A 13,262-nucleotide genomic window follows, 5' to 3' on the forward strand; every position below is an offset into this window, starting at 1 on the left:
GTACTCTGTGACTGTATAAACACATGCAGTTTCTAACTTTGTCGTCTTGACCTTGTTCCAAGCTCCACGGTTCGGTGTTATTGACTGACTACAGAAAATTGCAAGTCATTGAAAACTGACTGATCTGATTGTAATACATATGTATAGATATAAATGTTTTCTGTCTACAAGCGTCTCCTCTAGGCATTTACATTTACTAGTGAGTTCAGGGTAAGAGCTAGAATTTACTTCTGTACATTAATAGTAAAGCAGTCTCCACTGCAGGCAATCCGGGGTTTGGAATTTCTTTCTCTCCCAAGGCATTTCAGTTTTTGGTTTACAAAATCACATTTTTTTCTGTACCTAGATATACATATTTCTCTATAAGTAAATTACAATAATCGTAACAAATTATAGATCTATTTATAATGCTGGACAGTGTCTCGACCAATCAAGGTGCAGCATTTCAGGTCATTGCCCACCTGTGAAGGCCTGCTAGTGTAAACAACAATCCTGATCACTTTGATTAAACTTGAATGCATTAGTCAGCCACATCTGTAGTAGCATGAATCTAATTAAATCTCAAGCAACTAATCCATAGGTCTTTCATTGCTGGAGGTTTATTGAGAGCATGTTTTTGAGTTAAATTGGTATGTACAGTTCAGCAATGCAATAGCTTTGGACACTTTTTTAAATAGTGTTTAGTGTTGAACTGTATGGACATTTTTCACTGTAATTATAAAGCAATAGACACCATTTGAGATAGACAGATACATGCTTGACACTTAAACAATATTACAAAGCTGTGTTCTATGCCATTGTCCCAAATATATATGTTTTTTTCTGTTCTGTTATGAATGTAATGTGTGTACACAGTTGTCCTAGCAAAGAGCTTTCCTGAAAATGAGACATTGTTAGCACTTTTTGATATTCTCTATGTTCATATTTTTAAGGGGGGGGTAGACATCAAGGTAAAAAGAAGCGACTTAGTTTAGTAATTAATAGTTTAATTAAGATATTGAATCTGCTCAAAACATGGTCACATGAATAAAAATAAAAACCTAAAACTTCAAGCCCTAGTTCTTTGTTTAAAAATGCTATATTTGCATTTTTCTAGTGCCAAATTTTTCAGCAGTTTTTCTGGCACTTACTGTCTTTACAAGTTTAATAACTTTAATTCTGTCATGTAGGGAGGACCTTTTGTTTCTCCACATTTTCTTTCTTCCTGTACAAGAGAGCGCTGTTGTTTTATTGATTACAGAGAAAATACTGCTAAAACCGTTACCATATTCCTTTGACTTTAGGAAGTACCATTTAAAAAACATATTTGTCTTATAACAGTAGCCCTGTGTAAGGATGCTTAATACAGGTTTGAGTCTGTTGCTGGGTCAGAATTGTGGCTGCTGGTCACGTTAGACAGGTGGTCGCTTAATACAGTTCAATAAAAGCACAAATATAATTGGGAGGAATTTAAAGTGGTCGCTTAGACCAGGTGGTTGTTAAATAAAGGTGGTCGAATGAGCAGGTTTGACACTAAGAAAATGTATGAAAACGGAAAGCTTCTAGAAAAATGTTTTGAATAAACTTTGTGGGTTGTACAGTATTATACTTTCAGATCAGATTTGTTCCATTCCCAGTGTTTCTATGAGTTTAATAAGACATACCTGAGCTTGTTACCTGTACAATGTGGCTAATAGTAACACCTGGAATGGGTGAAACTGCTAAGTGACAGGAGTCTTATTTCCAGCCCTGCAGATTTGCAAGAAGCCTATAGTCACCCCTCTCCTCCTCATCTATATCTTATACCCTACTAACATGTTGTTATGTATCTTTATATTTATTTCACTGTTACTGAAAATATCAATGTGTGTGTGTGTGTGTGTGTGTGTGTGTGTGTAGGCGACTCCCATTGCAGAACTTTAACAAAATACACAAATCAAATTTACATACTGATATGTTGAGAGAACCCCATATCCAAGTGAAATGAAACATTATCACAAGTTCGTGTCAGATTGAGTATACCGTAACGGGAAATTTCACTTTGTGTGTGTGTGTGCGTGCGTGTTCATATTTCACATTTACATTTGTTATGCATATCTAGACAGCTGCTTTGCCAGGTTAATGGCAGTATCAGAAATGTTGTTGCATCATTCTTTGCCAGGTTAATGGCAGTATCAGAAATGTTGTTAGATCATTCTTTGCCAGGTTAATGGCAGTATCAGAAACGTTGTTGCATCATTCTTTGCCAGGTTAATGGCAGTATCAGAAACGTTGTTGCATCATTCTTTGCCAGGTTAATGGCAGTATCAGAAACGTTGTTGCATCATTCTTTGCCAGGTTAATGGCAGTATCAGAAACGTTGTTGCATCATTCTTTGCCAGGTTAATGGCAGTATCAGAAACGTTGTTGCATCATTCTTTGCCAGGTTAATGGCAGTATCAGAAACGTTGTTGCATCATTCTTTGCCAGGTTAATGGCAGTATCAGAAACGTTGTTGCATCATTCTTTGCCAGGTTAATGGCAGTATCAGAAATGTTGTTAGATCATTCTTTGCCAGGTTAATGGCAGTATCAGAAACGTTGTTGCATCATTCTTTGCCAGGTTAATGGCAGTATCAGAAATGTTGTTAGATCATTCTTTGCCAGGTTAATGGCAGTATCAGAAACGTTGTTGCATCATTCTTTGCCAGGTTAATGGCAGTATCAGAAATGTTGTTAGATCATTCTTTGCCAGGTTAATGGCAGTATCAGAAACGTTGTTGCATCATTCTTTGCCAGGTTAATGGCAGTATCAGAAACGTTGTTAGATCATTCTTTGCCAGGTTAATGGCAGTATCAGAAACGTTGTTGCATCATTCTTTGCCAGGTTAATGGCAGTATCAGAAACGTTGTTAGCATCATTCTTTGCCAGGTTAATGGCAGTATCAGAAACGTTGTTGCATCATTCTTTGCCAGGTTAATGGCAGTATCAGAAACGTTGTTAGATCATTCTTTGCCAGGTTAATGGCAGTATCAGAAACGTTGTTGCATCATTCTTTGCCAGGTTAACGGCAGTATCAGAAACGTTGTTGCATCATTCTTTGCCAGGTTAATGGCAGTATCGGAAACGTTGTTGCATCATTCTTTGCCAGGTTAATGGCAGTATCAGAAACGTTGTTGCATCATTCTTTGCCAGGTTAATGGCAGTATCAGAAACGTTGTTGCATCATTCTTTGCCAGGTTAATGGCAGTATCAGAAACGTTGTTGCATCATTCTTTGCCAGGTTAATGGCAGTATCAGAAACGTTGTTGCATCATTCTTTGCCAGGTTAATGGCAGTATCAGAAACGTTGTTGCATCATTCTTTACCAGGTTAACGGCAGTATCAGAAACGTTGTTGCATCATTCTTTGCCAGGTTAATGGCAGTATCGGAAACTTTGTTGCATCATTCTTTGCCAGGTTAATGGCAGTATCGGAAGCGTTGTTGCATCATTCTTTGCCAGGTTAATGGCAGTATCAGCATGGATGCATGTCATGGTGATGCACTTTTCACAATGGCTCTGTGTTATTTAAAACTGTGTCAGATAATGAAATGAGCATGTTACTGTATTATAAGTTATTTAATAATTCACAAACAAAACATACTGTATACACCCTCTAGTATATCATATCATAACAGGATCATGTGGTGTGTAAGGTAAGGGGCTAAACAGAGGACAAGGCAATTTAATTCAGCATGATTGTGCTGTTTGCTAGAAGAAATGGATGAAACAGACAACATGAAACAGACAAGACAGCATTAAAAATAATAAAAACAGGTTTTCTTTCCACAATTAGGAGTTAAATGATTGCCTTTCCCATTGGTTTCTTTGTTGATCTGCTGTGTGATGGCAAATGAGTTGCTGATTGAAATGCTCAGGTTGTCTATTTTACCGTACTCCGCTTGTCACAGGCCACAGCAGTAACATGATGAAGGGCAATTAATACTCCAATTGAAAGCTGTGCTGCTTACTGGCGCTGATACCATCGCTGCCCCCCCCCCCCCCCCCCCGCCTCGTTACCTTGTGTTACAGGTTTCACATTAGGTCACGTCTGTCTACACGTCCGTTACTAGATTAGCTCACTTGCGCTGGGAGGTTAGGCCACATTTGTATTGTGATCCCGATGGGCAATTTGGCAGTGTGTTCCACTCTAACAGTAAACACTGCAATGTAGCAATCAGTTTACACCCTCAAGCAATCTGGTCTGCCCTTCAGCAACAGAGAATGAACGAATTGCTGAGGTTTCCTGGTACCCAGGTTGTTTAGGGTGCTATGTCATTATTAACTGTTCCTGAGACGATGAACATTGTAGCAACCTTAACACGGCAGCCCAAGAAGTTGCTTTCAATTTAACATTTGTGTAATTTGTTTTATTACTGGGTAAAAATGTTTGAATCTAGGGACAAACCCTATAATGATCATGCTCGTGTTTGTTCCTATAACTAAATTTATAAATGACTGTATCATAAACAGACAATACTACATGAGGAGATACCTTTTTTTTTATTCCAGCTAATTTATTCAGAATATTCAAATATCCGTCATATATATCCAGTATATGAGCAGAATATTCAGATATGCAAAACACAGGATTAATTAGTTTGCTGTTATTGCTGGTTATGAAATTATACGTTATTAAAGGATTTAAATATCTTGCTTTAATTTTATATTACAGTATTCCCTCTGCATAAAGAAATACTGGGAGAGACTGCAGAATGTTTATTTGTAGAAGCCAAAATGATTCGATTTACTTTTCCCAATCCTCTCAACATTGTTTGCATTTTTAGGGCTAATTCTATTTGATTCTGTTTTGCTCTGTCTCTTATTTTCATCATTTTTAGCTGGTGTTGGTTGAAATACCTGACAAAGCTCAGTAGGTTTCCTCAAGCGCTTCGGTTTCTAGTAAAAGCGTGTTCTGTGTGTGGTGTTAACTTAGGGGTTACAGGTTGGGGAGTGGAGTATCCTCCTGAAGTCTTTTCAGCCCAATGCTTTGCTTCACAAGCAGATTTCTGGGGTCTTGTGAAAATTGCCCTTGGCTTACTTTGCAATGCTGCTTTAAGGCTGCATGTTAAGGCCCACTGATCCATTTTGGAATACTGCTTCAGGGTCTTAAAGATCACTGAGTGGCATCACAGGCTCAAAACAATATGCAGAACAGTGCCTGAAGTTTTTAAAATAAATAAATGAAATACATACATGTTTTGTATTCAAGCTGCCAGAAAATGCATTTGTGCCCAACTCTCCCTGTCGTTGCTCATGTCTGTCATTTAAGCACAGTACAGTGCCTTGACTACTAAGAAACAATGTGACTTTTGCATGGGTTCATGGTTTCTCCTTTTAGCTTTTTGTGACTGGAACAAATGACACCTAGCAGCCTGCAAGTGCAGCAGGGTAGGCCATTAGGAGCTACATCAATGTCTAGAGGAGGGGAAACGGTCCATCTCTCAACAACTCCTTCAACAGTTCCTCTGTGTGGAAGCTGAGCATTATTATTCATCATGAGGGACAAACTCATTATGAAGAGAGGTTTCATCCATATGGGACTTAAATGACAAACTCTGACTACTAAGTGGGTGTTGCATGTCATGTTTACATGCAAAAAAACTTTTGCTTTCATTCTTTTCCTTTTCTGCTCTGTAACACTTCTTTCTTGCTGGATTTCTTCCTGCTTTATTACTTGCTTTATTCTCTTTTTATTTCCCCGTTCTGAATTGTTTTCGTGAGTTCCAAAGCAAACACAAATAAATAAACCAGATACCCATGGGACCCTGTGTGACACACAATTAAAACAACCGATGTGCTGTCTGTATCAACAGAGGTGATTGACTTATTTTCATTGAGCTCCACTGGAGGCTCAGGGAATACATTCCAGCTTCAGGTGTACGTATGACAATTTTATGAATGTGTTTCACATTCCCCTGCCATGTGTCTCTTGGTGCCATCTCTTATGTCTTGAAAGCATGTACATTATGAAAGCATTGGATTCTGTGAAAACACAAGTTATTTAGTTTTGCTTGACATTTCAGAAAATATTGAGAGCAATCTGAGCATGTCAGCATTCAGCTATAATGTTAGCAAAGATGGATCATTTTATGACTACTTAGATTTTATCCACAGCGCCAGAGTGCCACAAAATTGTCAAGAGTAGCTGTGGCCACAAAATTCTTTATTTAATATGGTGTGTATGTGTATATATACACATATATATATAATGCTGTGAAAATACCCAACAGTATTTTTATACTTTATTTTTTCCTTTTGCGTAGTTATGCTTTTTTTCGGTTGTCTGTTGTAACAATGGACTGGTTGATGGAGGATTGTAGCTCTGTCAACATTGCCTGCTCTGGATATCCAGGCTATTGTAGTCCTTTTAGATTGAATATTACATACAGCAGATAATAGCATTTAGTCAGGATGCAAGGCATCTCTTTGAGACTCCTGATACAACACAGATCCGACAATAGACTTTGAAAGCAAAATGAAATTGAAGAATTATCTTTGATCGAACACGAAGCATGAAAGCCAGAAAGAATTAAATGAAATAAATGAAGGAAGGCAAACAAATTCAGCACAATGTGTGCCCACTTTACAGCATTACAGTAAAACCTGGACTGTCTTTGACCCAGGGAGATTGATTAGTTTTAACAATCAATCTCAGACATCTTTAGTCTGCACTTTGTTGTTATTGTAATCTGACTGCCAAACAGCATGAAACACAATATATACAGTCTGGCCATTATGCTGTTTTTCCTGCATGAAAAGAAGAAAAAAGAAAAGTAGATACTTATCAAGTTGCATTGCTCACTGCCAGAAGCCCCTATTAAGAACACACTATACTGATGTTTTATATACTTGTGTTTTCCAGGAGGAGGATGGGGGTACAGAGGAGGAGAATGGTCGGATTGAACCTGTGGGCCGTGCAGACTCCTGCCAGGAGCACACGCCAACATTATCTTTAGAGTAAGTCCGTGCTCACACTTTGTGTCTCTCCCCCACCATGGTATCACCAGTTTGCAGATTCTGTGTCTGTCCAAGCCAAGAAATGATTTCTGAAGGGTCTGTTTGTGTAATTTTCCGTACGAGAAACGTTTCCAAGGAAACAAACAAGGGGCTTTTTTTACAGTGCGGCAAAGAACAATCGCATTTTCAGTTCTGCATTTAGTATCCTATGTTAAAACCATCACATGTTCATTACTTATTAATTCAATTATGGTACATAGTGGCTTTAAATATCATCATGAAGACAATTAAAGGTTATATTGCTACATCATAGCCAAAGGAAAAAAAAAAAAAAACAATTTACAATATAGCAAAAAATAAATATCATTCCTTTATATTTCAATAATTATGTGTATTTCAGATTTAGATTGTAGTAGAAATAGTGGAAGTAACATGTATGTGCTGTGCTGGAATCACATTACCACACACACACACAAAAAATCAGTACTTACTACAAATATCTCATAGACCAAGCAGAACTGTCTTCTTGAAGGCTGGTGAATATCTATCAATCAAAATGTTCATCATTTATCAGTATTGCAGAGACTCCATTGCCATTGAACATGTTCATAGTGTTTGTGTGAATTTAATATATTTTTATTTTCCTTTGATGGTTCACATCCCCTCACGCTCTCAGGTTAATGTTGAGGTATGTTCAGCACAACTTCCATTACATGTTGTTGTGAACTGTTATGTTATGTTTGTGTGTGTGTGTGTGTGTGTGTGTGTGTGTGTGTGTGTTTTTGCCGTCTTTTCCCCCCATTTTGTATTGGCTCATGCTCATTTTCCCTCGTTAATCATTGTCTCACAGTGACATGGTAAAGCTGGTACAAGTCTCCAACGATGGCGGGCCTTTGGGAATCCATGTAGTGCCTTTCAGTGCTCGGGGTGGAAGGTAATGTTTTGTTAAGGTTTTTCTTTTTTCTTTTTTTTTTTTTTTTTAAGCAGGCTTTTTAGATTGCTTCTGCTAAATTGTCTTCTGCATCCTTTGTAATTAAGCCACATGAACTGTTTGGATCAGCAATATGCTGCAATACTAAACATGATTTGCAGCGCAGTACTACTGCAGGGCAATGCAAAATGGGGACTGCAATATAAATACTAGAGGTGCTATGCAGTAAATTCTGTCATACAGTATCTTAGGTGTCAAACTATATTTAAATCATCTACAGCTTCTGACAAATTCTGTGGTAAAACTCAGTAAGTGATTGTGGTAGCCAAGATATTTGTCTACTTGACTTTTTCTCTTTATCTTGAAATAAAAAGAGCAAAAACTCCTTGGTTAAGCTGTTGGCTCTCTAACTGTAAGTTCACTCAGACTGATGTATAACCAATAATGAATACCATATTATTTGTAATGTCTTAATGTCCAAAAAAGGTGAAACACTCCTGGAGCAATTCCTTTGTAAAATGCAAACCAGACCATGGGTGCTGTCTGCTAATAGGCAGGAGACAAAATAGGGCCAACTTGAAGAATACATGTCACATTTAATACAGTAGTTCAAATTTAAAATATTAAAAGCAGCTAAACTAACTTAACTAAAAGCTTGTTTACAGCAGGATTCCGTTGCAGATGGAAGCAGCAAAACCTGTGCAATACTGTCACAAACGTACAACCATGATGTTAGGAGAAACAGATCTATAAAAAAAAACAAATTAAGTCTTCAGGCTAAAATATGCCTATACTGTGCTCCAGGTTATTGAAACAATTGCTTTTATTTGTAGTGGATATTGTTACATTTCAGTTCCATAACCTAAAAGAAATTTGTACTTTTTTCTTAAGTTTATTCAGCCCTGACTTCAAAAATGTACCTACATTTGATGTATCTACATCATTAAACTCTACGTTTTTAGTATATCAACTGAGCCTTAAAAGTCTGCATTGTTAATTTGCCATGAATATAACAAGATCCATTCATGCAAAAATAATTATCACTTAGCTTTTATACATCTTGTCTGTACAACCCCTGGTGCCTGAGGGAAAATGTCTAGCAGTTTCTTTTTGGAGATTTTGAGACAAAAAACATATTTCAGTTTTCACCGAACAGCTGTCAACTGGAAAGCATTTCTGAAGGCAGATTCTGAGATTTGTCCTCAAAGTAGTTAAGTTGTCACATGACTGGAAACGAAGAAAAGCAGTGCAGTTGTAAGAAGAAAGAAATCAGTTTCCACCAGTTCAAGTCTGCAGAAACAGCCTTCGTTTAATCTTCTGTTTGTCACTGGTGCTCCACACAAATATAATTGTTTCAGACAGCCTTATCTGAAGGAGAGCAAGTTCAAGTTGTTTGTTGCTGGCATCTAGTTTGTTTGTTTGTTTTTTGCTAACCGACCTTTTCTAGATTCTGCATGGAGTGGTAGTTGCAGACTTGTATGTCGTCAATCCCTAATCGAATTGAAGAAGTGCCAATTCCGAGCCATATTATTTCTCTTAACCTTTTCATCTTTATTATAAAAATCAAGTGATCTTTCCTATGTTTACTTTACAAACGCTCCATCATGTGGAGCTACTGTACCATTTCTCACCAAATTATTATTTACATTACATTTAACATTAAATGAATAGGAAATTCAAGCACAAATACAGTTGAGTAGATCTTTGATACTGTTATCAATGTCTTTGTATTAAAACTGTTCTCACATCAGTTCAATTCCTGTGGTCTGTTAGTCAGGCCAGTTTTGACCATGTAAATCTGCAATGTGTTTCTGAAATGGGAATTGGATGATTTGAACTTTTGTCCTGCAGAATTGGATTAAACAAAAGACACCGGAATGTAAATCCTGTTATCTAACGCATACTGGGGAGATGAAAACCCATGCATTCTAATCTGTGGAAGTGGACAAGGCAGCAGAGCTTGAAATGCAGTGGCCGAAAGCAAGCTTGGTGTCTATTGACTGAGCAGGGATTAGCATGCTGAAAGAAAACAGATTGATATTGCGCTGCAGCTTAATTTCTAGTTTATAAGCTCAAAACAACTTTTAACTTAATATTTAATGTTATTTTTCCTTTAACCACAAGATCTGTGTTATGCCTTCATTTTACCCATTTTAATCCATGTGTTAGGAAGAACAATAAAGAATGGGCTGCAGAAATAAAACAAAGTAGTCCCTTGGGTTCTGTGACATTTTATAAATTTGCTCTTGTGGTTTATAATGTCACAGAACCCATCGATGGAATTGTTTCCTTGTAATTCCCAGCAGTTCATATATTATTGCATATGAACGTACTGAGTAGGCACAGATGATCCCCTTTTACCTGGATACTTGTTTATTACTGTATTATTAATATTAGGTAGAGATCCTGTTTTAGAATTGGGATGCAAACATGTAATACTAACTTTTATTTCAGTATTGGTGGCTTAAAAATATGCCACCAATGGCTGTTGAGGGACTGCATAGCCATGTCATTACAAAAACCTTGTCTGCCATTGCCGTGGTCCCCTGTTCTTTTCCACTCTTTCAAAGTGAGTGTAAACTTGTTTGTGATGAGCAGAAACATTGAACTGTTGAGGTCCCTGGGAAGTATCGGTAGCTGAACTTCAGCCTTGTCAGTACTACCCACACTACCCAATGGTGATTCAGCCCTGAATTACTGGAGATATCATTAATGCTATCATTGCTCAGGCTCTGTTGATACTCTGTCGCTGCTTATGAAGATAAACTGTGATCTAGTCTGCTGCAGCCGGGGTGGTAATTACGTGGCGTTCGCACTTTCAGGGACTTATGAAGCTCATGAGAAGCTTTTATCCCACTTCATTTCAACTTTATCATGTTTCATTTATTTATACTTTGAGGAGAAATGTTTCAGTGGTGTCAGTGAGCTTGTTTACGTTAGATAGACAGTTAAACAGATGAACTGCTGCAATTGCATTCAGTTAAGCCGCTATATATACTAAATAGCTTATGGATTCAGAATTTCAAAAAAGCTGACCTGTTAATCCTTTAGTGGAATGTCTTTCAATGAGTTGTTAAGTTTCTTTTCTCTTTTTTTGGGAGGTGTCTCTTATTAAATCTTATTTAATCTGATTGGCTGTCTTAAGAACAGATTATGCAAGATACCTGAAAGCAAGTTTGACTTGAGTGACTTATCTCTTTCCCTTCATTTCTCCCACAACGTGAAACCCAACCTATGCATGCATTAACCTCAAGGAGATGCTAATGTATTCATTCCTTTCTGTATGTTTGAGTGAAGAGGTTTTGATTATTCTAATGGATGCCTAGATGGCAAACACAGGAGCTTGTGTTTTATTTTTAACACTGCTGCCTCCTCAGATTTAAAGCTTTGAAAGACAGCTTTGGGTTTTTTCTTCATTTTAGTGTTTTTTTTTTTTTAAACTGGTCCGCTGAATTGAGTGTGTGCTGTTTCATTGGTACTGTTTTGTGTTTAAGGTTTTGAAAGGTTTGGTACCCCTGTATTAGATTTCTGTGGTAGAAAGGACTAGTATTGGTTGTAGTATACACTCTCAAACGTATGGTATACTATATTTTCCATATCAACTCCTAGAGACATGCAGCTGTTTCCATCATAGTACAAAGAATGAATTTGATCATCTTTCCTTCTGTGGTTTTGAAGATTGCATTTGGGAATTGTTAGAACTTCTTGCCAATGCTTCTCCTTCAGTCCACATTAACAAATATAGGTCTTATGTGTCCTATTCTTAGATTTCTGTATGCTTCTGGTTAAGTTTGAACCACACATGTTTTTATTGTGGTGTTTGTACTTTGAAATTGTTCTGTTATTGTTTTCCAGGACCCCCTTGTAAACAAGGCATCGGTCTCAATGGGTAAATCAGAATAATTAATTTAATTAAATGCAATTTAAATTTGTTTGGTCAGTAAATGTGCTTTTTTTCCTTTTTTTCAGAATTTTGGTGCAAAATAACAAAGGATGCACAAGATGTTTAAAGAATGCAGTGTAATTTGGCTTGAAACAGCTGACTAGAAAGTTTTGGCTAATTACTAGAATTACTGATCAAGCTTGCAATTAGTATTACAGTGTTATTAACATGACAGGCTTTGCTGCAGCAATGATGTCTGGTTTCCATGTTTCAGGACCCTGGGGTTATTAGTGAAACGGCTGGAGAAAGGAGGCAAAGCTGAGCAGGAGAATCTGTTCCATGAGAATGATTGTGTCGTTCGGATTAATAACGGAGACCTGCGCAACATCCGATTTGAACAGTAAGCCTCCAATTTTCTGTTGGCTTTTCTTTCACCTCCCTCTCATCGCTTTAAACAGTCAGTCTGCAATCTTTGGCTTGGCTGGTACCTGTGCTTGGGGACAGCTGCTTCTGCTGAACCTGAGCAGAGAACCAGGCAAACAACCAAAGGCTACAGCTTCACAATCTCCCGGTTATTCCCTTAAGCTCCTCGATCTTATACTCTGTGCCTTATTTAACACTTCTGCTTTTGTATTAACTCATATGGCTGGTTTCAAAGACCATGATTAGCATTAATCGTGAACTACCTTATCTAATTTAACATGGTAGTCTAAGAAAGTGGTAATTGGAAGGTGTGAAATCAGTCATTAATGTTTAACCTTTACCTTTTTTTCTTTAAAAGTGAAATATAAATTAAATAAACCCATGGTTGCACTTAATGCTAACCATAGAAATTGCCTGGGGATTGTTGAAAAAAATAAATAAATAAATAAACTGATGAACTGCTGCAAGTGCATTCAGTTGAGTCGGTATATATACTAAATAGCTTTGTGGCGGAGATTGTTACACTATATGAGTTGTATGTCTTCATAAAGATTGGTTTCCTGTGTAAAGGACAATCGCATTGAAACCTGTTCACAGCGCCAACTGTAGTTTGCAAATGGTTCTTTGGTCAAATTCATTTAGTAATAATATAGCACAGATTGTGTTGGGACTGTGTTATTCTCTCTACTTAATAGTTTACATTGTTAGACACTTATTTGCCTCTCAGGACATAGTGTAAGTATTGGGCTTTACAAACAACTTAATGGAGAGAGCAGAACAGTTTTTCCGGTTTTTCCGGTTTCTCAAACACATCGATCAGTTTTTGCTTCAGGCAGTCCGTATGCAAAAGGAATAATTATGCAGATGATAAAGCTGTTGGTTACACATCAGATTAGATTTTGTGAAACATTATAAAAAGCTTATAGTGCATGTCACATTCTAATATCTAGTGTTGATTTTTGCGATATATTCTATTGTCCCGTGCTGGATTTAGCAATGTGGATATAGCGGAGCCCCATGTATTTACATGAGTCACACTTAAATGAGTTCACTAGATACAGTACAT

General features: G+C 37.3%; 1 protein-coding gene across 7 annotated transcripts in view; it reads left to right on the forward strand.

Moving 5' to 3' along the window:
* LOC121311053 (partitioning defective 3 homolog) overlaps positions 1 to 13,262 on the forward strand; it is a 358,770-nt gene that overhangs the window by 175,440 nt on the left and 170,068 nt on the right. For all 7 annotated transcript variants that reach the window (XM_041243850.1, XM_041243852.1, XM_041243853.1 and 4 more), the window contains 3 exons: positions 6,865 to 6,959; positions 7,810 to 7,893; positions 12,048 to 12,173. In XM_041243850.1, coding sequence (XP_041099784.1) covers positions 6,865 to 6,959; positions 7,810 to 7,893; positions 12,048 to 12,173 — 305 coding nt within the window. The remainder of the gene's footprint in view (positions 1 to 6,864; positions 6,960 to 7,809; positions 7,894 to 12,047; positions 12,174 to 13,262) is intronic.

This window comes from Polyodon spathula, chromosome 3, assembly GCF_017654505.1.
Source record: "Polyodon spathula isolate WHYD16114869_AA chromosome 3, ASM1765450v1, whole genome shotgun sequence".
In the NCBI taxonomy this organism is placed as follows: domain Eukaryota; kingdom Metazoa; phylum Chordata; class Actinopteri; order Acipenseriformes; family Polyodontidae; genus Polyodon; species Polyodon spathula.